Source organism: Podarcis bocagei (assembly GCF_964188305.1).
Source record: "Podarcis bocagei genome assembly, chromosome: 18".
Classification (NCBI taxonomy): domain Eukaryota; kingdom Metazoa; phylum Chordata; class Lepidosauria; order Squamata; family Lacertidae; genus Podarcis; species Podarcis bocagei.
Genome location: NC_138144.1, coordinates 5300371 through 5326798, shown reverse-complemented (window position 1 = coordinate 5326798; position 26428 = coordinate 5300371). Strand labels below are relative to the sequence as shown.

Sequence of the window (26428 nt, the reverse complement as noted above, 5' to 3'; positions counted from 1 at the left end):
GATGGTGGGACAGTGTTCTCGAAGCTACCAGCATGAGTCTGACCAAACTGCGGGAGGCAGTGGAAGACAGGAGGGCCTGGCGTGCTCTGGTCCGGGGGTCACGAAGAGGTGGACATGACTAAACGACTCAACAACAACAACCTTTTAAAATTGCTGCTGCAACATTTTGCTAGTGGTAGTCTTATTGTGGTTTTTTAAATGAATGAATGAGTGAGTGAGTGAGTGAGTGAGTGAATAAATAAAATAAAATAAAATAAAATAAAATAAAATAAAATAAACTAAAATAAAGTTTTATTGAATTTGGTTTTTTTTATCTTTTCCCATAAATCACATCGAGGTTTGCTGCGTCCCAAACACAAAATCAATGCCATTTTTATTCTTTCTCCCGTCAATAATAATAATAATAATAATAATAATAATAATAATTTATTTATACCCCGCCCAATTCCAATTAAGCCCCGCCCTCCGATGCCCCGCCCACCCGCTCCCCCCCCCCAATCCCAACCCGCCTTTCCCCCTAAGCCCCGCCTCTCCCTCCTTCCCAACCTTCTCTCCCTCGCAAGGTAAAAAACAGGGGCCGGGAGCTCAGACGGAAACCTCCGGCAGGGGGCGCTAGAATCCTCCGCCCTTCTCCCTCCTGGGTCTGCGTCGCTCTAGGAACCTCGGCCCTCCGCGCTGCAGGGAGAGGAAGCGGAAGCGGCCGCGGAGCTTCCGGTTTGGGACCGGAAGCGGTGGAAGCCACGCTGTGCGGCTGCAGGGAGGTCGCGCTCCTTGTCTGAGTTGCTCGTCAGGCGGAGGGTGTGGGCCTGGGGGGGCTGGGGGGGTGCGGCCCTCGCCCCCGCCCCAATGGAGGCTGCTGGGGTGGCCCCTATCAGAGCCCAGTGAGTATTAGGGTGCCCCCCTCCGCACCCCAAACCTTCCCTAGACCCCCCCTCCTTCCTTCCCTGCCCAGGTTCTGGAGCCCAAGGGACATAGTATCTCCTGCACTGACAGGCAGCGTCTCCCCTGGGATTCGGGGTGGGGGGGGGGCGTGTGACCTTGGAATGTTAATTATAATTATAATTTATTTCCTATACCCTGCCCACTCTGGCCAGCTCCCATTAGAATATTACCAAATTATTATTATTATTATTATTATTATTATTATTATTATTATTATTATTAACATAATAAAATTCCTTCCAGTAGCACCTTAAAGACCAACTAAGTTAGTTCCTGGTATAAGCTTTCGTGTGCATGCACACTTCTTCAGATACACAGATTATTATTATTATTATTATTATTATTATTATTTTATACCACACCCATCTGGCTGGGTTTCCCTAGCCATTCTGGGCAGCTCCCAGCAGAATATTACCATGGGCCTGCCCAGTCCTTAGGCTGATGCCCAAATAATAATAATAATAATAATAATAATTATTATTATTATTATTATTTTATACCACACCCATCTGGCTGGGTTTGCCCAGCCACTCTGCGCAGCTCCCATTAGAATATTACCATGGGCCTGCCCAGTCCTAGGCTGATGCCCAAATTATTATTATTATTATTATTATTATTATTATTATTATTATTTTATACCACACCCATCTGGCTGGGTTTCCCCAGCTACTCTGCGCAGCTCCCATTAGAATATTACCATGGGCCTGCCCAGTCCTAGGCTGATGCCCAAATTATTATTATTATTTTATACCACATCCATCTGGCTGGGTTTGCCCAGCCACTCCGCGCAGCTCCCATTAGAATATTACCATGGGCCTGCCCAGTCCTAGGCTGATGCCCAAATTATTATTATTATTATTATTATTATTATTATTATTATTATTATTATTATTATTTTATACCACGCCCATCTGGCTGGGTTTCCCCAGCCACTCTGCGCAGCTCCCATTAGAATATTACCATGGGCCTGCCCAGTCCTAGGCTGATGCCCAAATTATTATTATTATTATTATTATTATTTTATACCCCGCCCATCTGGCTGGGTTTCCCCAGCCATTCTGGTCAGCTCCCATTAGAATATTACCTTGGGCCTGTCCAGTCCTTGGCTGATGCCCAAATAATAATAATAATAATTTATTTATACTCTGCCCATCTGGCTGGGTTTCCCCAGCCACTCTGGGCAGCTCCCATTAGAATATTGCCACGGACCTGCCCAGTCCTAGGCTGATGCCCAAATAATAATAATAATAATTTATTATTGATACCCTGTCCATCTGGCTGGGTTTCCCCAGCCAGTCTTGGTGTCTCCCAGCAGAATATTATACACACGGTAAATACATCAAACACTTAAAAACTTCCCTAAGCAGGGCTGCCTTCAGATGTCTTCTAAAAGTCAGATAGTTGTGTATCTCCTTGACATAGGAGGGCGTTCCACAGGGCAGGTGCCACTACCGAGAAGGTCCTCGGAGCTGGACGTAAGTGTCTGGGCTGGACGATGGGGGTGCAGACGCTCCTTCAGGGATACTGCGCCAAGGCCACTTAGGGCTTTCAAGGTCAGCACCAATTGGGGGGTTTGAACCCAAGGCCTCTGCATGCCACTCTGGGCAGCTCCCATTAGAATATTACCTTGGGCCTGCCCAGTCCTTGGCTGATGCCCAAATAATAATAATAATAGATTATTTATACCCTGCCCATCTGGCTGGGTTTCCCCAGCCACTCTGGTCAGCTCCCATTAGAGTATTACCTTGGGCCCACCCAGTTGTAGGCTGATGCCATAATAATAATAATTTATTATTTATACCCCACCCATCTGGCTGGTTTCCCCAGCCACGCTTGGTGCCTCCCAGCAGAATATTATACACACGGTAAATACATCAAACATTAAAAACTTCCCTAAACAGGGCTGCCTTCAGATGTCATCTAAAAGTCAGATAGTTGTTTATTTCCTTGACATCTGAGAGATTTAAGATTGTGATCAATGGCTGCAAAGCAAATGGTATCTCGGTAGCTTTGCAAGATGTGCAGCAGGGCTTTCATTGCAGGAGGATCCCAACTCCTATGAATGCCTCTGTTTGAATGTTTCCTAAGCCCATAACCTTCGTTCATGACACAAAATCTCTGATGGGTCATTTTCTCTCTTAAAAAGACAAAGCTTCCCAAACATGTGTGCACGGAGCTTCTTGGAGCATGTGGGGAGTTTCATTTTTATTTGAGAGCCCACAGCGTGGTGTAGTGACTAGAGTATTAAACTAGGACCTGAGAGATAAAGGTAAAGGGGCCCCCGACCATTAGGTCCAGTTGTGGCCGACTCTGGGGTTGTGGCGCTCATCTCGCTTTATTGGCCGAGGGAGCCGGCGTACAACTTCCGGGTCATGGGGCCAGCAGGACTAAGCCGCTTCTGTCGAACCAGAGCAGCACACGGAAACGCCGTTTACCTTCCTGCTGGAGTGGTACCTATTTATCTACTTGCACTTTGACGTGCTTCCAAACTGCTAGGTTGGCAGGAGCAGGGACCGAGCAATGGGAGCTCACCCTGTCATGGGGATTCGAACCGCCGACCTTCTGATCGGCACGTCCTAGGCTCTGTGGTTTAACCCACAGCACCACCCGCGTCCCTAGGACCTGGGAGACCTGGGTTCAAATCCCCTCTCAGCCATGAAACTCAGTGGGTGACCTTGGAGTCAGTCACAGTCTCTCAGCCTTCACAGGATTGTGGGAAGGATAAAATGGGGAGGAGGCAGACGAACATGTATGCAATCCTGAGACCACTGGAGAAAAGATGGAAAATAAATGCAATAATGAATAAACTATAAAAAAAAGTTCTTGGGGGTTGGGGTGCAGATTCTTCTGATGGGAAGTATTTTTGTCACCGTGTGGTAAAATAGAACCCTTATACGGTGGTACCTTGGTTCTTGGACTTAATCCGTTCCGGGAGTCCGTTTGACTCCCGAAACCATTCGAAAACCAAGGCATGGCTTCCGATTGGCTGCAGGAGCTTCCTGCACTCAATCGGAGGCCGCGTCAGACGTTTGGCTTCCGAAAAACGTTCACAAACAGGAAAACTTAGTTCCAAGTTTGCAGTGTTCAGGAGCCAATTTGTTCAACAACTAAGCTGTTTGGGAACCAAGGTACCACTGTATTTAAGTTCTGAGTTAAAAACCGGTAAATCACAAAAATGTAGCCCTCTCGTGACTCTATGAAGCGTCACTTGTAGGTGATGTGGTGTGGACACGGAGCTTCACAACTCTTCTCCCCTATAGGTACCTCTCTACAAAAGAAAAGTTCCACACGTACCTTGATCGGGAAGGGGAGGTGACGAATGAGAAAGATGGTGATGTGCTAGCTGCAGAGGACAGTGTAGAGAGTAATACCGGTGGAGACCTGAATGAGCCTCCTGCCAAACTGCAGAAGCTTGGAAAAGATGGAAGCAATGCAGAAGAAAAGAGCCTGCCGGAAGAGGAAAACAGAAGTGCGAAGGATCCTCAGGGCCAAAAGAGGGCCCGGGGACAGAATAAGGGCCGTCCTTGCATGAAGCCGACTCACTACGAGAAGAACCGCCTCTGCCCTTCAGTCGTCCAGGTAAACTATGTGTGAGGATGATTAGGACTTGATGAACAGATTGACAAAATTTGAGAGATCCTAGCCCTGTTAATGGCATGGGGATGCGGGTGGCGCTGTGGTCTAAACCTTGCAGATCGGAAGGTTGGTGGTTTGAATCCCCGCTATGGGGTGAGCTCCCGTTGCTCGGTCCCAGCTCCTGCCAACCTAGCAGTTTGAAAGCTCGCCAGCGCAAGTAGATAAATAGGTACCACTCCGGAGGGAAGGTAAACTGCGTTTCCGTGCGCTCTGGTTTTCGTCACGGAAAGCCAGAGATCAGGCATAGATAAGAAACTAAGAGTGATGAAGAAAAATTGAAAAGGTGAAAATAAAATTCTTACTGGGAATATATGTATATGACAACATCGATGGTGGTTTGTATTTCTTAAAAATCGAATGTTCTTGATAAGATTTTTGTTTTAACTATTCTTTCTTTTCTTCTTTATCTTTTTCCTTTTCTTTTCTATTTCTTTGGTGTAGATCTTTTCATTATAACAGAACATTGTATTTTCATTATGTGTAATTTTAAATGTGTAAATAAAGATATATTTCTTTAAGGTTTTTGCCACAGGTCACTTGTTGGACGTGATGGGATTAAGGGACGTGGGTGGCGCTGTGTTTTAAACCACAGAGCCTAGGACTTGCCGATCAGAAGGTTGGCGGTTTGAATCCCCACGACGGGGTGAGCTCCCGTTGCTTGGTCCCTGCTCCTGCCAACCTAGCAGTTCGAAAGTACCCCAAAAAGTACAAGTAGATAAATAGGTACCGTTCTGGCGGGAAGGTAAACGGTGTTTCCGTGTGCTGCTCCAGAAGCGGCTTAGTCCTGCTGGCCACATGACCCAGAAGCTGTACGCCGGCTCCCTCGGCCAGTAAAGCGAGATGAGCGCCGCAACCCCAGAGTCGGCCACGACTGGACCTAGTGGTCAGGGGTCCCTTTACCTTTTAAAGAGGAGGTTGCAGAATTGTAGGGTATAAGATGACCAGGGCGTGACCTGCAACTTCATACTGTATATATATTTAAAAACCTATGCTACCCTCCTTTAAAGCAGCCTCTTTCTCTTGTTGAAGGAACGGGCCGATAAGTGCTTCTTTGGCTCACGCTGCCGTTTCCTACACAGCGTCAAAGAATATATGGCCACCAAGCCGCCGGACCTGGGGGACAGCTGCATACTCTTCAAGATGTTCGGCAGGTGCATGTATGGGGTCACCTGCCGGTTTGCTGCAGCCCACCTGGGCGAGGACTACGAGAACGTCATCGATGAAGGCCTCTTGAAGCAGCGGGAGGGGAAGCCGCCAGCCGTGAAGAACAGTCTGGGCAAAGACCTCCAGCAGCAGCTGCGCAAAAAGAAGTTTCCTTTCGACAAGTCCAACCAGTACCTCTGCCGCTTAGCTAAGCCCAACCACGCGAAGGGGGCTGGGAGCCAAGCGGCGGTCCCACACCCCGCCGTGGGGAGAGAGGCCGCGGACTCTTCCGCCTCCCGAGGAAGCGTGGATCTCAGAGCTCCAGGAGAAGAGGCGGCAAAGGTTGCTCCTTCTTCGCCAAAAGAAGGTCCCACGGTGGAGGAACCGGAGAGTCCAAGTCAGCCGCTGGCCGCGGTGGAATCCGCACTCAAAACGTCTGGGGTTGTGACAGATGAAGATCTTGTGAAACTTCGACCGTGTGAGAAGAGAAAGGTAAGGGCTGTTTGTGTTACCATACGCAGTCATACCTCAGGTTACAGACGCTTCAGGTTGCGTTTTTGTGGGTTACGGACACGCCGAAACCCAGAAGTACCGGAACGGGTTACCTCCGGGTTTCGGCTGTCGCGCATGCGCAGAAGCGCTAAATCGTGCTTTGCGCAGAAGTGCCGAATGGCAACCCACGCGTACGCAGATGCGATGCTGTGGGTTGCGAACGTGCTTCCCGCATGGAACACGTTCGCAACCTGAGCGTCCACTGTATATATATTTTTAGTTATTCAGAGCGATGCAGGGGTTTCGCCCTCAAACCTCAGGGATGAATTAGACTCCACACACAGGACTTGAAGATGAATCTTTACTTGTCAGGATGGCAACAATTGAGCAGTTTGCATTACAGTGGTACCTCGGGTTACATACTCTTCAGGTTACATAAGCTTCAGGTTACAGACTCCACTAACCCAGAAATAGTGCGTCAGGTTAAGAACTTTGCTTCAGGATAAGAACGGAAATCGTGCTCCGGCGGCGTGGCAGCAGTGGGAGGCCCCATTAGCTAAAGTGGTGCTTCAGGTTAAGAATAGTTTCAGGTTAAGAACAGACCTCCGGAACGAATTAAGTACCGTATTTTTCGCTCTATAACACGCTCCCAACCATAACACACACATAGTTTTTAGAGGAGGAAAACAAGAAAAAAAATTCTAAACGGAACAGTGGATGTATGCTTTTTGTGGTTCATGCTGTGGCCACAGACATGTGATCTGACGGTGAGTTTGGGGTAGCCCAATGCAAAAATCCTGAGGATCTATGTGGATCCGTGCTTTGTAACCACGTTTTTGCACCACTGCGGCCCCAGGCTGCAGTGGGTGCGTGATTTTTTTGGTGCAAGCTGTAGCCATGGACATGCTATGTGATCTGATGGTGAATTTGGGGTGACCCAGTGCAAAAATCCTGAGGATCCATGTGGATCCGTGCTTTGTAACCACGTGAATGAAGGAACTGTCAGTAATGTATGGTATCTCCAATACAGTGATGAAGGAAGAGGGGGGGGGGGAGCTCACACTTGTCCTAGGCAAAGCAGCCAACTCCTATAGGCCTAGGTGCCTTCACCCCCCATTAAATATTTGAGGGAGTCATCCCCCACCCCCCATTGTGGTATGTGAGTGGGGCTTACCTGGCTGTCCCCCCAACATTTTTTGAAGTTGGAAGAGGGAGGGAGGGAGGGAAGGAAGAGAGAGGGGGAACTCACATTTGTGCAGCTGCCTTGCCTCCAGCCGGAGCAACAAGAGGAGGAGGAGACTCAGGGACACGAGCCTTGTAAGCCGCTTTGTTTGAATTTACCGGTGAGGTGCTGGGGGAGGGACGGAAGGGGATGCCCTCTTTGTCCCTCCTTCCAGCTCATTGTAAAGAAAGCAGAGTAAGAGCCGCTTACATTTGTGTAAGGGAGAGCCATAGAGCAGGCAGACACTGAGAAAGAGAGGCTGTCTCCCTTTCCCCACCTTGGCTTTTACACGCTGCGCGCAGCTCTTGCCGGCTTCCGAGCTGCCTCCCTTCTCCCACCTCGCCAAAAAGCCATAGAACAGGCAGACAGGAGGAAGAGAGGCTGTCTCCCGACACTCAGCTGTTGCCGGCTTCTCAGCAAGCCAAGCGGAGGAAGAGAGGCTGCCGAACAGCCACCAAGAGTGGCTCCTCCTGCCTGCATTCGCTCCATAACGCGCAGACACATTTCCCTTTACCTTTTAGGGGGGAAAAACAGAGTGTTATGGTGCAAAAAGTACGGTACTTAACCCGAGGTACCACTGTACTTGTCAGGATGGCAACAATTGAGCAGTTTGCATTATTCATCTATATTAAGTCCAGTGCAATGCATTTCTCGCCCTTGCGCCCAAGAGACGGTTTACTCCTTTTGCTCATTCATGTTGTTGTTTAGTCGTGTCCGACTCTTCGTGATCCCCTGGACCAGAGCACGCCAGGCCCTCCTGTCTTCCACTGCCTCCCTCAGTTTGGTCAAACTCATGCTGGTAGCTTCGAGAACAATGTCCCACCATCTCATCCTCTGTCGTCCCCTTCTCCTTGTGCCCTCCATCTTTCCCAACATCAGGGTCTTTTCCAGGGAGCCTTCTCTTCTCATGAGGTGGCCAAAGTAACATTCGTAGCAGTGCATAAATGATTAGTCTACACCTTACGGTTCCTGACACATGACTTGCATTTTCATGATTTTGTCTTACAGCTAGATCTCCGCGAGAAGCTTTATTTAGCTCCTTTAACAACGGTAGGTAGATGTTTGTTTGTTTGTTTGTTTGTTTGTTTGTTTGTTTGTTTTATAGATCTTCCTTCATTGTAGGGATAATTGCGGAGTGGGCAGTGGGGTCCGGAGGGAGCTCACTCCCCACCAGCAGGCTGCCACAGTCTGCCTGCACGCGTGACCCTGGGGTGCAGGGCACATCCCCCCCCCCCAGACAAGCCACAGCTGTCTGAACATCGTTCCCTCTGTCTGACCTTTTGCGGTCTCAGCAGTCTGCGGTGTCCTGTCTGTAACCTTTGTCCCTGAGACCTTTTGTCTCCTTTGTCATACACTGTGCAAGGGGGAAATGACGCGGTGGAAACAGGTGCCAAAATAACTTTGTACCACCCCACGATCTCGGGACCGAAGATGTGTAAAGGTCACAGCCCAAAATGTATCTGCCTGGTTTGCATATTTGTCTCAATAAAAGGAGGCGCCACAGGGCTGGCGGGCAGCTTGCATGCAGCTCACCTGTGCGCAGCTCACGGATGATCACCCCCAGTCTTGTGCCTTCACTTCACTTCATCACAAGATCTCGGGGTGGTTTACAACCTAAAAAATACAAGGTAAAAGCACGCATAAATAGTTGAAACAAACTAATAGCCCCCGCTCCCACAAAAACATTTAAAAGGCTGTAGAATGTTAATCAGCCAAAGGCCTGGTTGAAGAGGAACTTCAACCGCTTCCTTATGGGGGCTTCGCTGCGAGATCACATTCATCCGGTACTATACCAGCTGCACTGGCTCCCGGTGGAGTACAGGATCAGGTTTAAGGTGCTGGTTTTAACCTTTAAAGCCCTATACGGCCTAGGACCCTCGTACCTACGGGACCGCCTCTCCTGGTATGCCCCACAGAGGAACCTACGGTCTGCAAATAACATCCTCAAGGTCCCAGGCCTCAGAGAGGTTAGGCTGGCCTCAACTAGAGCCAGGGCCTTCTCGGCTGCGGCTCCAATCTGGTGGAATGCTCTGTCACAAGAGACTAGGGCCCTGTGGGACCTGACATCTTTCCGCAGGGCCTGCAAGACAGAGTTGTTCCGCCAGGCCTTTGGTCAGGGCGCAGCCTGACTCCCTCCTCTGGCAACCTGCACAGAATTTTGCTTAATTGGTTGCCATCAATTTGATTTTAATTAATTTTTATAATGAAATATTTTTAGATTGTGTGATTATTTGACTGTTTGATTATTTGATTGTTGTTAGCCGCCCTGAGCCCGGCTTTGGCTGGGGAGGGCGGGATATAAATAAAATTATTTATTATTATTATTATTATTATTATTATTATTATTATTATTATTATTTTATTATTATTTCACCTGGTGCCTAAAGATGTGTAACAAAGGCACCAGGTGAGCCTTTCCGGGGAAAGCATTCCACTAGCAGGGAGCCACTGCAGAAAAGTCCCCGTTCTCGTGTTGCCCCACTCTGGACTTCATGTGGAGGACACACATGAAGAAAGGCCTCTGGTGGTGATTGCAGGGTCCCGGTCAGTTCCTGTGGGCAGGGGTGGTGCTTGAAGTATTACAGTCCTGAGCCATTCAAGGCTTTACAGGTCAAAACCAGCGCTTTGAATTAGGCCCAGAAACTGACTGGCAGCCAATGCAGTCAGGCCAGGATCTCTGCAATAGACTTACTGTATTTTTCGCCCTATAGGACGCACTTTTCCCCCTCCAAAAATGAAGGGGAAATCTGGGTGCGTCCTATGGGGCGAATGCAGGCTTTCGCTGAAGCCTGGAGAGCGAGAGGGGTCAGTGCGCACCGACCCCTCTTGCTTTCCAGGCTTCAGGAAGCTCTGCGCAACCCTCGGGAGACCGGCTCCGAGGGTTGCGCAGAGCTTCCTGCAGTCCCCGGCTCAGCACAGCTCTGCGCGGCCATCGGGAGCGGGGCGCTAAGTCCCGCCCCGCTCCGGATGGCGGCGCAGAGCTGCCTGCCGTCCCGGGATCAGCGCAGCTCTGCGCGGCCACCGGGAGCACTTCTCCCCATCGCCAGCCCCACAAGCTCGGGGACAGCGGGGAGGCAGAGCGTGCCTTCCCACTGTTCCCCGACCTGGTTCTTCCAGCCCCGCACCTGGGGGGGAAATAAAACTTTTTTTTCTTTATCCCCCCCCCCAAAAAAAACCTAGGTGCGTCCTATGGGCCGGAGCGTCCTATGGGGCGCAAAATACGGTAAACCACCTTGTCCCAGTGAGCAACTTGGCTGCCAAATTCTGCACCGGCTGAAGTTTTCTTCGGAGGCAGCCCTATGTACAACGTGTTGCATTAATCTAACCTGGAGGCTACCAGAGCATAGACGACAGTAGTTAGGCCATCCCTGTCCAGAAAGGGGCATAGCTGAAGCTGATGGAAGGCACTGAGGCCACCTGCGCCTTGAGTGACAGCAAGGGATCCAGGAGTTCCCCCAAGCTATGAACCTGCTCCTTCAGAGGAAGTGTAACCCCATGAAGTGCAGGTAACCTCCCATCCATCTGGCCTAGGGAACTGCCCGCTAACAGTGCCTCGGGCTGTGTCCTGTGCTTCAGTTTGTGTGTCATCAGCATACAGTGGTACCTCGGGTTACAGGCGCTTCAGGTTACAGACTCCGCTAACCCAGAAATAGTACCTCAGGTTAAGAACTTTGCTTCAGGATGAGAACAGAAATCGGGCTCCGGCGGCGCGGCGGCAGCAGGAGGCCCCATCAGTTAAAGTGGTGCTTCAGGTTAAGAACAGTTTCAGGTTAAGAACAGACCTCCAGAATGAATTCTTAACCTGAGGGACCACTGAGGGATCACGTACTCCCAACTGGCTTTCCAACTCCCCTTTCCTTACCCGAGAATAGCTGCCCCCGTTATTCATACGTAGCTGAATTTTTGTCACCTTTGCAAATTCTTACAGCGAAACCTGAATGCCCCCTGGCTGCTGTGACAATTAAAGCATGCTGGTTGTGCGGGGGGAGAGAGAGTTCTGCTTAAGGCTTACAAAAACAAGATACAGTGGTACCTTGGGTTCTCGAACAGCCTAGTTCACAAACAACTTAGAACCTGAACGTCGCAAACCCGGAAGTGTGTGTTCCGGTTTTTTTGAAGTCGAACATGTCCTGATTTTCCGTTTTTAGTGTTGTGCTTACGTTTTTAGAGAATTGGCGCTGATTGGGCCGGTGAGGAAAAGCGTCCCTGCAGCTCTCTCTTAAGCCCTGCCGCTTTGATGTGTGTGTGTGTGTGTGTGTGAGAGAGAGAGAGAGAGAGAGAGAGAGAGAGATCTTGAAAGACTGTGCTGATTGGGGCGGTGGGAAGAAGTGTTTTAGGGGTAGTTTTTCAACAGCCAGGAACGGATTAATCCGTTTTGCATTACTTCCTATGGGAAAGCGTGCCTTGGTTTTGGAACGCTTTGGTTTTGGAACAGACTTCCGGAACGGATTAAGTTCGAGAACCAAGGTACCGCTGTATCGGAACATCTGGTTAGGAACAGGTGAAAAGCTGGAATTGTGAATTGGTTGAAATGGATGGAAAGAGGCCTGGCACTTAGCTGCAGCGCCAGCAGCTATTCCCATTCAGCCCTCACATGCTTCATGTGGTGAGATCGGGCCGTGTCTTTGTTTAGACGTGGTGTCTTGCTTGTGCCGGCTTGAGACCTGCCCCGAGGCAACCGTAACACTCCATTCTCCTGATTTCTTCCGGGGATTTCAGTGCGGCAACCTTCCTTTCCGAAGAATATGCAAGCGGTTTGGGGCGGACGTCACCTGCGGCGAGATGGCCGTTTGCACGAACCTGCTCCAGGGGCAGTCGTCCGAGTGGGCATTGCTGAAGAGACACAACACAGAGGATCTCTTTGGCGTTCAGGTAGATTGAAGGCAGACTCGCAATACTGAGGGGCGGGGGGGAGAGAACAGGAGTAAGCCGCTTCTGAGGCTAATGAAGATGGCCTTGCTGGTCTTCTCCTGGCTGCCGTCTTCTGCCTGGCTGCCATGACGCTCAGAAAGTGGTCCCAGTTCCCCATGGCTGGTGGCAGAGGCCGGACTGTTCTCCCTTTCACCTCTGCCTTCCCACAGCCGCTGGAGGTTGGAGAAGAGAGTTCTTCCTGTTGGGAGGAGAGGAAGAGAGAAAGCTCTCTGCAACTCCTGAAGGAGCGTCTCCACCCCCATTGTTCTACCCAGACACTGAGGACGTTCTGGTGGTTCCCTCACTGTAAGAAGCAAAGTTGCAGGGAACCCGGCAGAGGGCCTTCTCAGTGGTGGCGCCCGCCCTGTGGAACGCCCTCCCATCAGATGTCAAAGAAATAAACAACTATCAGACTTTTAGAAGACATCTGAAGGCAGCTTTTAATATCTGATGAATTACTGAATTTTAGTATTCTGCTGGAAGCTGCCCAGGGTGGCTGGGGAAACCCAGCCAGATGGGTGGGGTATAAATAATTTATTATTATTATTATTATTATTATTATTATTATTATTATTATTATTATTATTATTCCTCCTCCGGCTGATAGATGCTCCCCCACGAGAAGCTAATAGATCTCGATAACCCTCCCCTCCAGGAATTCCCTTTTAAGGCCATCTTTAACCAAAAGCCATTGCCAACTCCATTTGGTAGCAGAAGTAAAGGTGGAAGGAGATGATATACTTTTGTTGAGGGTTGTTTTGTTTTTAGTACTGTCTCCTTGTTCTGGGTATTATAAACCCTCGTTTGGAGTTGCCTTGTTCTCCTAAACCAGGGGTCTGCAACCCGCGGCTCCGGAGCCGCACGTGGCTCTTTTACACCTTTGCCGCGGCTCCGGGGGCAGATACTAGCGAGGGGAGGAGGCGCATTGTGCGCCCCGACACTCCCCACTGTGGCGGGCGCTGTACTGGCTGTGACGTCGCATGGGGGCGGGGCGTGCGTTAGTCACGTAACGTCCTGACGTCACCTTCCCACCCGCCCGCTACATGGTAAGGGGCATGTACACTGGTCACTGCATTGAAAAGGGGCATGTACGCTGGTCACTGTTTTGAAGGGGAGTGAAGAACACACACACACACAAAAAAAAGGTAACTTGTGAATTTAACGTTTATTTCTATGAGGAGGAGTAATTCGGAGGGGTCAAACAAAGAAATAATAATAAAAAAGTGACAAAAAAGTTATTTTTATAATGACGAGTTTTGCGGCTCCCAGTTTTTTTTTCTTCGGAAACGGGTCCAAGTGGCTCTTTTTGTCTTAAAGGTTGCAGACCCCTGTCCTAAACGATGGTTGACACTGGCCATAGTTGGTTGCGTTTAGACATAGCAGGCTGGGGCCGAGGGAGGAGCTCCCAAACTCCTTGCAGCACTGAAGGGAGGAGTGGTGGAGCTCAGTCATGATGCTCATGCGATTTGCACTAGACCGTAGTCTTAAGTCTGCCATGCCTGTCTTTTCACAATATTCTATTGATACGCTTTCTTTTGATTTATGTAATTCATGCTGAGTGGGGTGCAGACCTCAAAAAGGCGGGTTGGGGAATTCTTGCAGAAAGTTTGGCACACGTGCAATGCCTATAAGCTGCTCTCGTGAGTTGCGGCACCCCTTTGACCCTCTTTCACCCCACGCCTCTGCAGCTGGAAGGAGCGTTCCCAGACACCATGACCAAGTGCGCAGAGCTTCTCAACCGGACCATCGAAGTGGATTTTGTGGACATCAATGTGGGCTGCCCTATCGACCTCATCTATAACAAGGTAGCCCATTAAGCCCTTCAAGCACGCTAGTGCTTTCAAGCACTAAAAAGGTAAAGGTAAAGGACCCCTGACAGTTAAGTCCAGTAGCGAACGATTCTGGGGTTGCGGCGCTCGTCTCGCTTTATTGGCCAAGGGAGCTGGCGTTTGTCCGCAGACAGTCTTGTGGCCAGCATGACTAAGCCGCTTCTGGCGAACCAGTGCAGCGCAGAAACGCCGTCTACCTTCCCGCCGGAGCGGTACCTATTTATCTACTTGCACTTTCACGTGCTTTCAAACTGCTAGGTTGGCAGGAGCAGGGACCGAGCAACGGGAGCTCACCCCATCGTTGCGGGGATTCGAACCGCCAGCCTTCTGATCAGCAAGTCCTAGGCTCTGTGGTTTAGACCACAGCACCACCCGTGTCCCTAAGGGAAAATTAGGGGGAGGGACTAATCCGAGGGGACTCAGGGGAATTCATTTCAAGTGTGGCACCCTCAGAAACAAATCAGAAGGGAAAGGCTTGGAGTCACGTGTTTGGGAATCAACCTAAATGTTTCTAGTTTTCTTCTCCTTGACGTGCTTAAGCTTCCAGGTCATGCTGGCCACGTGACCTGGAAAAACTGTCTGCGGACAAACGCCGGCTCGCTCAGCGTGTAAAGCGAGATGAGCACCGCAACCCCAGAGTCGTTTGCGACGGGACTTAACTGTCAGGGGTCCTTTACCTTTACCTTTAAGTTTCCCTTCACAATTCAACTCAGCCCGTTACTTAGCTTGGAAGCGATGGGGAGCCTCAAAGGAACTTCTCCAAGTCTTACAAAATTGCAGCCCACCTTTTTTTTCTTTTTTAAGTGAAAGTTCTGCCAAGTTGACACCTCTCCCTCCTTCAAGCTGATGGACCTGTGGCAAAACCTCTGGGAAGCCCAGACCATCAAGGACCAAAATACGTTCTGAGATTATGACCTTCACTCTCCCGTCCCCCAGTGATCTTTCAGAACGTGCTTCACTCTCCTCTCCTTTCTCTTCCCAGGGGGGAGGATGTGGCTTAATGAGCCGCCCCAACAAGTTTGAGCAGATTGTCCGAGGCATGAACTACGTAAGTTGGTGTGTGTGTTCTTTTCCTTGGCTGGCTCCTAGCAGTCCTGGATTTCATTCGTGCTTCTGTTCCCCCGCGTTGCTCCTTCTTGCAACCACAGTCATCCTCTTCGTATCCGCTTTGCACAGCGTCACATAATCTGCAAGCTTTGACCCGTTTATTGGCCCCTGCTTTGGGGCGAATGTGTCCAGGGCCCAGGGCAGACCAGCAAGATGGGTGGGGTATCATAATCATCACAAGATTATGATTACAAGGCCCTTGTGGTGGGGCATGGGGTTCTTCGATACGATAATCGATACGATACGATAATCTTTATTGTCATTGTCCCATACAGAACAACAAAATTGGGGGGGGGGGAATCTACATAAGACATTCAGAAGCCAACAAGCCTGCTATCCCAGCCTGGTTAGCCCCCTAAAAACTCTGATACCCCATAATACAATATACAGTGGTGCCTCGCAAGACGAAAAGAATCCGTTCTGTGATTCTCTTCGTCTAGCGGTTTTTTCGTCTTGCGAAGCAAGCCCATTGACGGATTAGCGCTATTAGCGGCTTTTAGCGGCTTATCTGCTGATCGGATCAGCTGATAAGTGGCTTAGCGGCTTAGAAAAAGGGGGGGAAAGGGGAAAAAACCAGCAGGAACTCGCAAGACATTGTCGTTGTGCGAAGCAAGCCCATAGGAAATTCGTTTTGCGAAGCACCTCCAAAACGGAAAACTCTTTCGTCTAGTGAGTTTTCCATCTTGCGAGGCATTCGTCTTGCGGGGCACCACTGTAATCCCATAGAGACTACCTTGCACTGCGTTTAAAACCAAAATCGCATTTAAACAGAAAGTGTTTCTCAGGCGGCTAGTCCTAGTCTTTATAACCCTGTACCTACTTCCAGAAGCTGAAAGAGATAATTTCTGGGGTGCGCACTATCCTGCGCTATCTCTGCAGCTTTCTTATGGCACCTGGAAGCGTAGATTTGATCCAAGGTGGGAAGAGTGCACCCAATTATTCTCTCCGCAGTCTTTACAACCCTGGACTGCTTTGTGTTTTCCCTGACCGTGCAGCTCCCAAACCACTCTCAGTCGTGGGGGGCTGGCTTTTGAGTTTCCCACCTGGTACAGAAGTCGCTGGTCTCAAAAAGGGATTGCTCTACTCTGTGGCCCCCTCTGTGCATTCTCAGAGCAGCTGATGGTGAAAGCTTTCGGCAAAGGAATCTCCAGAGTCCAGCTTCGTCGCTCTCAGGTTCGGCTTCCGAGGCACACTTCGCTTGGCTCATCGTTCCTCTTTTCGTCGGCAGGTGCTAGATGTTCCCTTGACAGTGAAGATCCGGACCGGGGTGCAGGAGAAAACCAACCTGGCTCACAAGCTAATTCCCAGCATCCGGGAGTGGGGTGCCTCTATGGTCACGGTACAGTAGCCTTCCTTAAGCCACATTCAGATGAGCAGTAACTTCATTTAAAAAAAATAAATGCACACACCCTACTAGATCAGGCTAAAGTTACACCATCTAGCCCAGGGGTTGTCAACCTGTTCCCTACCGCCCATTTGTGGGCATTTCAGGATTCTAGGTGGGTGGTAGGGAGTTCTACGTCACAAACCGAATCCTCCTTCCATTGAGCCCTGGTAGGGAAATTTTATCGAGAAAGATGCATTAGTGGGTGGTAGGTATAAAAAGGTTGACTACCCCTGATCTACGGGACACGGGTGGCGCTGTGGTCTAAACCACAAAGCCTAGGGCTTGCTGATCAGAAGGTCGGCGGTTCGAATCCCCGCGACGGGGTGAGCTCCCGTTGCTCGGTCCCTGCTCCCGCCAACCTAGCAGTTCGAAAGCACGTCAAAGTGCAAGTAGATAAATAGGTACCACTCCGTCGGGAAGGTAAGCGGCATTTCCGTGCGCTGCTCTGGTTTCGCCAGAAGCGGCTTAGTCATGCTGTCCATGTGACCCAGAAGCTGTACGCTGGCTCCCTCGGCCAATAAAGCGAGATGAGCGCCGCAACCCCAGAGTCTGTCACGACTGGACCTAATGGTCAGGGGTCCCTTTACCTTTACTTTACCCCTGATCTATGCCAATATTCTGTTGTCTCCAGCAACAGATTTTAATTTTATTTTATTTTATTTATCATCATATTATTGTATTATTGATTACCATATTTTTTGCCCTATAGGATGCACTTTTCCCCCTCCAAAAATGAAGGGGAAATGTGTGTGCGTCCTATGGGGCGAATGCAGGCTTTCGCTTCAGGAAGCTATCCGCAAGCCGTGGGAGCCCGGTGCGAAGTCGCGCAGCTCTCCCACAGCTTGCGGAGAGCTGCCTGCATCCTGAAGCCTGGGGCAAATATCCGCAAGCCTGGGGAGACTGGCGTGGAGAGATCTCACACACGCCTTAAAATGCTGCCTTTGAGAAGCCCCTACACGAGACACAAAGGCGTCAGTCTTCCCCTGCTCTTGCCCTTTGGCAACCAATATCCTAAAGTAGGCTGTCTCTGCATGTGGAGGTTCCTAAGCATTTCAAAAAGCGGTGTGTATTGTCATTTGAATCTGTGATGGAGGAGTCAACTGTCCCTTTTCTGACCCTGTTAGCTTCATGGCCGGTCGAGGGAGCAGCGGTACACAAAGGCGGCTAACTGGGAGTACATAGCAGAGTGCGCAAAAATTGCCAGTCCGATGCCTCTTTTCGGTAGGTAGTTCTGTTCTTTCTGCGTGCTGGTTTTGCTTCCTTTGCGTTGAATCTGGCACTGCAACATATTTGGGGCTTGGAGGTAATGCTTTGCTGCAGTTTTTGGGCTCGGATTGCTTTGGCTGGGTTTGCCTCCCTCTCCACCAAGCCGCCTTTTCCTCCTCCTGCTTCTGAATGAATGAATTTTATTATTACGGTCACAGACCAGTTACAATATTACTTACAATATCAGGAAAATCATAAAACACAGCAGGAATACATTGAATTGCAATTGGGTATAACAGAGACAATTCAGATATAGCGGCAGTTAAAAATATATATTAAATCTTGATCATTAAAATATAACCTAAAATTGCCATTTAAAACCTCAGTCATTTTGGTAGTACAGCTTGTTCCCTGAGTTTTATGGCAGTCGCACAGAATTCTGCTTCTGCGATCTTTGGAAAACCCACCTTTTCTCTTTCCATACAGTTAACCTTCCCACATTTGCGCTACCGCCCTGCCCCACCTTCCCACAGCGCAAGAGCTCAATGAAGTAAGTTTAGGACAGGCAAAAGACCCCTAGCTTGTGGGATGAATTAAGATGATCAGAAATATCTATGGAGGAGGAAGAGAGGTCTGCCAGCTATGACCACTAAAACAGAACCTCTGTATTCAGATGCACTCTACCCCAGTTCCAGATGATTGGTGGAGGGGGAGAGGCAACAGCAGAGAAGGATTGCTGTCTTCAGTCGCTTCCTGGAAGCATCTGGCTGGCTACTGGTCAGAAACAAGATGCTGGTCAATATAGACCTTCCTTAGTCCGGCCCATCAGGACTCTTCTTTGTAGATCAGTGGTCAGCAGCCGAGCTGGCCTGTGGGCTGGCACAAAGAACGTCATGGGGGTCAGGGAGCAATTCATATCTCTCCTTCTCTCTGAAATCTCTAGATTGGGACTCTTGGAGGTGAGTGAAGACTACAGGAGACGTGTGGCTCATTGTTGCCCGGTCATTCTGAACAGCTTCCCTCTTTTCTTGAAGACATCAATAAATGCTTTGGATTTGAGAAGCTCTTTTTAGTGCCATCAGGGACGCGGGTGGCGCTGTGGGTTAAACCACAGAGCCTAGGACTTGCCGATCAGAAGGTTTGAATCCCCGTGACGGGGTGAGCTCCCGTTGCTCGGTCCCTGCTCCTGCCAACCTAGCAGTTCGAAAGCACGCCAAGTGCAAGTAGATAAATAGGTACTGCCCTGGCAGGAAGGTAAACAGCGTTTCTGTGTGCTGCTCTGGTTCGCCAGAAGCGGCTTAGTCCTGCTGGCCACATGACCCGGAATCTGTACGCTGGCTCCCTCGGCCAGTAAAGTGAGATGAGCGCCACAACCCCAGAGTCGGTTACGATGGACCTAATGGTCAGGGGTCCCTTTACCTTTTAGTGCCATCAAGTAGCAGCAGGCCTGCTGGTTCTCCCTTCACCGGTCCTGTTTCTTAGATAGTAAACTTCCTGGGCAGCGCTCTGCATGCTGCCACTGCAAAATAAGCAGGAAGGAGGTGTCTTGGATGTTAGCGATTTTTTGTGTAACCTCAACCTCATTTACAAACAGGGCTGTTTCAAATCCATGTACAGTCGTACCTTGGTTTTCAAACGCCTTGGGAGTCAAATGTTTTCGCTCCCAGTGATCGCAAAGCACAAATGATTGTTCCGGTTTTGAAAAGTTCTTTGGGACTCAAACGTCCAACATGACTTCCACGGCTTCCAGTTGGCTGCAGGAGCTTCCTGCACCCAACTAGAAGCCGCGCCTTGGTTCCCGAATGTTTTGGAAGTTGAACGGACTTCCGGAACGGATTCAGTTTGACTTCCAAGGTAACACTGTACTTGCAAAAGGCATCGCTGTGGCCAGGGGCAGTTGAAAGAGCCATAAATAAGTGCTTGGAATTATTAAGAGAAACAGATAATAATAATAATAATAATAATAATAATAATAATAATAATAATAATAATAATAATAATAATAATAATAATATACCCCCCATCTGGCTGGGTTTCCTCAGCTGTTCTGAGTGGCTCCCAACAGAATATTAAAAATCCGTTAAAACGTCAAACATTAAAAACTTCCCTAAACAGGGCTGCCTTCAGATGTCTTCTAAAAGACAGATAGTTGTTTATTTCCTTGACATCAGATGGGAGGGCGTTCCACAGAGAGGGCGCCACCACCGAGAAGGCCCTCTGCCTGGCAAAACAGCATCTGAAGCATTGGGGATTGCTTGGGTGACCCCTAAATTATTGTTTTTTTTCCTTTTGGCGCAGGGAACGGAGATATCTTGTCTTTCGAAGATGCAAATCGAGCCATGCAGAGTGGAGTTTCAGGAATTATGATTGCTCGGCAAGTGTCTTCCCTTCGCTTTGGGTGGTCTGGAGGAGAAAGCACCTTTCGTTACCCTCATGGGTTTTTTCCAAGCAGAAGGTTCCGGTTCAGTCTCTGGCTTCTCCAGCTATGGCTGGCAAAAACTCGCGCCTAAAACCCTGGAAAGCCAGTCAATGGCCGGGTTCAGACACAACTCTTGGATCAGCCTTTAGTCTGTGTGTGATCTCTATGCTAGTGCATGCAGCTCAAGTTCTCCTGCTTTGCAGGGAAACAAGCGGCAGAGCAGTTGGCTTACAGTTGTGTAGCTTGCTTTACTCCAAACTGCAGCACACGTTAGCATGCAGCTCATGCACAGACGTAAGGTGCTTTGTGGCTTAGAAGAGTTTGGATTTGATATCCCGTTTTATCACTACCCGAAGGAGTCTCAAAGTGGCTAATATTCTCCTTTCCCTTCCTCCCCCACAGCAAACACTCTGTGAGGTGAGTGGGGCTGAGAGACTTCAGAGAAGCGTGACTGGCCCAAGGTCACCCAGCAGCTGCAGGTGGAGGAGCTGGGAAGCGAACCCGGTTCCCCAGATTACGAGTCTATCGCTCTTAACCACTACACCACACTGGCTTAGGGGTTGTGTTAAAGCTCAGCCATTGAAGACAGTACAGTCATACCTTGGTTTTCAAACAGCTTAGCTCCCAAATGTTTTGGCTCCTGAATACTGCAAACCTGGAATTGATGGTTCGGTTTGCAAACTATTTTTGGAAGTCAAATGTCCGACAGAGGTTCCTGCAGCCAATCAGAAGCCACGCTTGGGTTTGCGACCATTTTGGAACGGACTTCCAGAACAGATTCCGGTCGACTTCCAAGGTACGACTGTAGTAACTTAGATGGTCTGGCACAGAGTTCACTGGGGGGTTCGCATCACTCAGTTCCAAGGCTAGAAACGTACCAGTGTATGAAGGCAGGTTCACAACTTCATTTCCCAGCCCCAAAGGACTAAGGTTAAGATTGCCATTAGAAAATCATTTCCAGCTGTAATAGCAGAAGCAGGCGTGGCTGTCACAGAAGACAGAGGAGGCGTGGATCCTCAATTTGAAATAATACATGGAGCTAAACAGAAAGAAAAGAGAATAATTCTGGGCCCTGCTGAACATAACACTATACAGTAATGGTCGGGGGGGGGTGAGGAGGAGGAGAGACTTGCTTAAGATCCACGTGGCCGATCATACGGTAGCCTAAGACCACATTATAACCACGTCTTCCTAAAGGACATGGGTCAGGTATCTGCCACTGCCGCTGTTACTACCCCTGCACACAATTCCGTCTTTTGCTATTGTTCATTGGTCATGCATCTGTTTGCAAGGAGAAGGCTCCAGTTCGGTCCCCGGCATATGGGAAAAGGCTCCGAGGGGATCACCGACTGGCAAATTGCCCTCTCCCGTTCCCTTAGATTTTGCTGCTGGTGGGGCTGTTTGACCATGGAATCGCCTGGGGGTATTGAATCATAATGATGGGATACTTTTGAATCCCAATACAGTGGTGCCTTGCAAGACGAAAAGAATCCGTTCTGTGATTCTCTTCGTCTAGCGGTTTTTTCGTCTTGCGAAGCAAGCCCATTGACGGATTAGCGGATTAGCGCTATTAGTGGCTTTTAGCGGCTTATCGGATCAGCTGAGAAGCGGCTTAGTGGCTTAGAAAAGGGGGGGGGGAGGAAAAAACCCCCGCAAGAACTCGCAAGACATTTTTGTCTTGCAAAGCAAGCCCATAGGAGATTCGTTTTGCAAAGCACCTCCAAAACGGAAAACTCTTTCGTCTAGCGAGTTTTCCGTCTTGCGAGGCATTCGTCTTGCGGGGCACCACTGTAGTTGCCCTAGTGGGTTCTCGCTGTGCAATCTAGATGGCAAAAATATTTGGTGACGTGCTTGTGTTTCTCCTCACGCACTTACGTTCTGCCAGGGCGGCAGGCATACCGCTCGGGGACTTGGCTCTAGAACCTGAGCATTTCTGTGCATGTGTACGTGTAGATTCTGTTCATGGTTTTCTCACGGCGGCCGTTCTTCCGGGTCACAGGGGGGCGCTGATCAAGCCCTGGATCTTCACTGAAATCAAAGAGCAGCGGCACTGGGACATCTCGTCGGGAGAGAGGCTCGACATCCTCAAGGACTTCACCAACTACGGCTTGGAGCATTGGGGATCAGACACGCAGGGAGTGGAGAAGACCAGGAAGTTTCTGCTGGAGTGGCTCTCCTTTCTCTGCAGGTAGAAGCTCCTCCTCAGCCCTTACTAAGTCATTGCATTTCGCCTTTCCATCCAGGTATTAATAACAGCTGGCCTTGGGTTCTTGGAAGGAACTTATGGCAGTTCAGGTGCGAAACTTTTTTTTGTAAGGTAGGCAAGACTGGATCCTGCAGCAAACATCTTAACACACCACTAAGTTTTTGCTGTGTGTGACACGCTGCAGGGACATCCTACCTGTAGTGGGTTGGAGTTACTCGTGCGTAAACTGTCCCCGTTTGGGAGCTTAACTGCCTGGGTTAAACCGTCCTGACTGCACAGCCCATCTCAGCGTGGCTGCCTCATTCGCTAGCAGAATCTGTCTGTGGGCATTTCTTAAACCTTTTCCAGCTTAAAAGCTGTTTGACACCCAGTCTTCTCCGCCTCTCATTGTGCGGAAGCCTTCTGCGCAGGGAGGGCGTGGGTAGTGGAGGACCAGTGCTCTCCTCACTGATGTCCAGGGAAGAATCCCGGAGCTCTTCCCCCTCTTCTCCCATTTGCCCTCCTGGATCCTTGGTGTTACTCTGATTTCCTTCCCCCTCCACCAAGCTGCGCCTCCCCCTGGTGCTAGTAGTACCTTCCCCTGCAGAGTCGGAGAGCCTCTCCTTCTCCTTTTACTCTGATGTCAGTTTCCTGACACTACCCATCAGCTGCTTCTTAGGCTTTGGAGATTTTGAGAAACAAGTCCATGTACTTTAAAAGCCTAGCTTGACACCGGGGAAAGCTAGCTCGCTGCTAACGACGACCAGATACGGTGGATGTTTTTTAAAGCACTGTATATATGCCTGCTAAGTGTGAGTTCATAATATCACTGCAATTAAAATTGGGGCCGCATCAAGAGAGATAGCTGCCGCTTCTTCTTTCTTTATTCCTCAGTGGTGTTTTCTCCTCCCACTTACTCAAAAAGGCAGGGCTTCGCAGCAGCCTTGTTTTGATTCTGCCCTGTATCTCCCATGCATATAGCAGCAGCTGGGTTTGAATAAGCCTAACTTCTGGGGTGAGTGGGAAGAGCAACCAAGATGAGGCTGTTCTCCTACTATCATGGAAAATGAGTCTTCCTTTCTTTCTTCTTTGGCACTTTGGCAGCCTGGAATGCGGGTGGCGCTGTGGTCTAAACCACTGAATCTCTTGGGCTTGCCGATTAGAAGGCCGGCAGTTCGAATCCGCACAACGGGGCGAGCTCCTGTTGCTCTGTCCCAGCTCCTGCCAACCTAGCAGTTCGAAAGCACGCCAGTGCAAGTAGATAAATAGGTACCGCTGCGGCGGGAAGGTAAATGGCGTTTCTGCGCGTTCTGGCTTCCATCACGGTGTCCCGTTGCTCCAGAAGCCATATGTTAGGATTTTTAGGATTGAAGTTGTTGAGCTTTTTATAGGATTTGACCCCAAGAAATAAACTGCCACAGGGGCTGAATAAAACTGGATTATGCCCCCAAAACAAACTCTGGACATGCTTGCTATAAAACCTTTGGAAGATACCTGAAGGCAGCCCTGGGTAGGAAAGTTTTTAAATGTTTAATTATCGCTTTTAAAGTCAAACCTCGGCTCCCGAATGCCACCGTTACCATATGTTTCAGCCACCAGATACCGAAAACCCAGAAGTGTTCCAGTTTGTGAATGTTTTTCGGAAGCCAAACGTCCGACACGGCTTCCGATTGAGTGCAGAAAGTTTAGTCCTGCTGGCCACATGACCCGGAAAGCTGTCTGCGGACAAACGCCAGCTCCCTCGGCCTGAAAGCAAGATGAGCACCACAACCCCATAGTCGCCTTTCTCTGGACTTAACCGTCCAGGGGTCCTTTACCTTTACTTTTTTACTTTGGCAGGTACATTCCAGCCGGCTTACTGGAACGCCTGCCTCAGAGGATTAACGAAAGACCCCCTTACTACATGGGCCGGGACTATTTGGAGACCTTAATGGCAAGCCAGAACGTGGGTGACTGGATTAAGATCAGGTAAAAAGGGTTTGAACGTTTGCCAAACAGTTGACAGTTTTCTGTGCATGTTAAGCACACAACTGCATTATGTAGAAGTGAGGAGGAAGAGAGGGGGAAAGAAGATTACCGTATTTTTCGCCCCATAGGACGCACTTTTTCCCCTCCAAAAATGAAGGGGAAATCTGGGTGCGTCCTATGGGGCGAATGCAGGCTTTCGCTGAAGCCTGGAGAGCGAGAGGCATCGGTGCGCACCGACCCCTCTCGCTCTCCAGGCTTCAGGAAGCTATCCGCAAGCCTTGCAAGCCCGGTGGGAGTACCCGCGGGCTCACAAGGCTTGCGGGCAGCAGCCTGCAGCCCCCGCGAGTGTCCGCAAGCCTTGCGCGCCCGGCAGGAGGTCCCACCGGGTGCGCGAGGCTTGGGGCGGCAGCCTGTCGCCCGAAGCACGGGGAGCCCTCCGGAGGGCTCCCCCTGCTTCGGGCGAGTGTCTGCAAGCCTTGCGCGCCCGGCAGGAGATCCCACCGGGTGCGCGAGGCTTGGGGCGGCAGCCTGTCGCCCGAAGCACGGGGAGCCCTCCAGAGGGCTCCCCCTGCTTCGGGCGAGTGTCTGCAAGCCTCGCGCGCCCGGCAGGAGGTCCCACCGGGTGCGCGAGGCTTGGGGCGGCAGCCTGTCGCCCCGAAGCACGGGGATCCCTCCTGAGGGCTTCCCCTGCTTCGGGCAGGTGAGCGCAAGGCTTGGGGCGGCAGCCAGGGCTGGGGGGGGAATAATTTTTTAAAATTCATTTCCCCCCCAAAAAAATGAGGTGCGTCCTATGGGCCGGTGCCCCTTATAGGACGAAAAATACGGTATTTCAGCTGCTCCGAAGGCTGATGTAGAACCAGGCCAGAAATGTGGGTTTTGGCCCTTGAAGGGAGTGACTAGTTAAAGCTAGAAGTGGACCCTATTGCATCTGATGCAACACAGGCCATGGGACTTCCTATCTCCCAAATCCATAAGACGGCCAGTGGGAAGGGAACAACTTTTGTGTCCCAAACCAGGACAAAACTCTTCTAGCCCAGCTGTGTGGGAAGAGAAAGCTCAGATCACTCGGCTGTGAATCTCACTCCAATGACCTTGGGCTAGTCCTGATCTCCCAGCCTAACTTGCCTCACGAGCTTGTTGTGAGGCGCAAATCTCATTCTCAGCTCTTCCGAGGAACAAGGAGAAGTACGAAAAGGGCAATGCAAATTCTCTCCCAACATCCCAGCTGAATTGCCTTCCTCTCTGTCATTCTTTTCATAGTTCCTTATAGAAATTGGGGGAATGGCGTGCAGCGGTCTAAAAAGTGCACCTCTGAGATTTCTGTCACGGCATTTTTGCGCCCTATGGGGTTTTCATCTCATAATAAGAGTTCAGCAGCCTGTCGCTACAGTGGGTTAAACCACAGAGCCTAGGACTTGCCGATCAGAAGGTCGGCGGATCGAATCCCCGCGACGGGTTGAGCTCCCGTTGCTCGGTCCCTGCTCCTACCAACCTCGCAGTTCGAAAGCACATCAAAGTAGATAAATAGGTACTGCTCTGGCGGGAAGGTAAACGGCGTTTCCGTGCGCTGCTCTGGTTCGCCAGAAGCGGCTTAGTCCTGCTGGCCACATGACCCGGAAGCTGTACGCCGGCTCCCTCGGCCAATAAAGCGAGATGAGCATCGCAACCCCAGTCGGCCACAAATGGACCTAATGGTCAGGGGTCCCTTTACCTTTACCTTTTTAGCCTGTCATGCACAAAGTATCATCGCAGGTGTGTGTGCTGTTGGAAGAATCTAGAGACGTGTCTGCAGTTTTCCCATTTTTTCCTCCTTGCAGTGAGATGCTTCTGGGTCCGGTTCCTGCCAGCTTCACTTTCCTTCCAAAACACAAGGCAAATTCTTACAAGTAGGAGGACCGTCGTCGTTGGGGGAAGCGCTGTCTCCAATGCACATCTTGCATATCTCTTGGTTTTGAATAATAATAAAAAAAGTTCTATTTTT

At 50.0% G+C, this 26428-nt stretch overlaps 1 protein-coding gene across 1 annotated transcript; it reads left to right on the top strand.

The window, feature by feature from the left end:
• Positions 1-723: 723 nt before the first annotated feature.
• DUS3L (dihydrouridine synthase 3 like) lies at positions 724-26428 on the top strand. Its single transcript, XM_081177751.1, has 13 exons — positions 724-881; positions 4203-4521; positions 5608-6213; positions 8444-8485; positions 12155-12307; positions 14035-14151; positions 15158-15223; positions 16511-16621; positions 17794-17890; positions 20174-20249; positions 22294-22482; positions 24319-24447; positions 26265-26428. Exons 1-13 carry the CDS (start codon positions 847-849, stop codon positions 26335-26337), a joined length of 2013 nt encoding a protein of 670 aa, XP_081033877.1. The 5' UTR covers positions 724-846; the 3' UTR covers positions 26338-26428.

Bases quoted from the DNA above. Each gene is read 5' to 3' on its own strand.
- DUS3L (XM_081177751.1), top strand. From the start codon at position 847: ATGGAGGCTGCTGGGGTGGCCCCTATCAGAGCCCA. The intron at 882-4,202 runs GTGAGTATTAGG...TCTCCCCTATAG, and splicing joins GTGGCCCCTATCAGAGCCCA to GTACCTCTCTACAAAAGAAA. The intron at 12,308-14,034 runs GTAGATTGAAGG...ACGCCTCTGCAG, and splicing joins AGGATCTCTTTGGCGTTCAG to CTGGAAGGAGCGTTCCCAGA.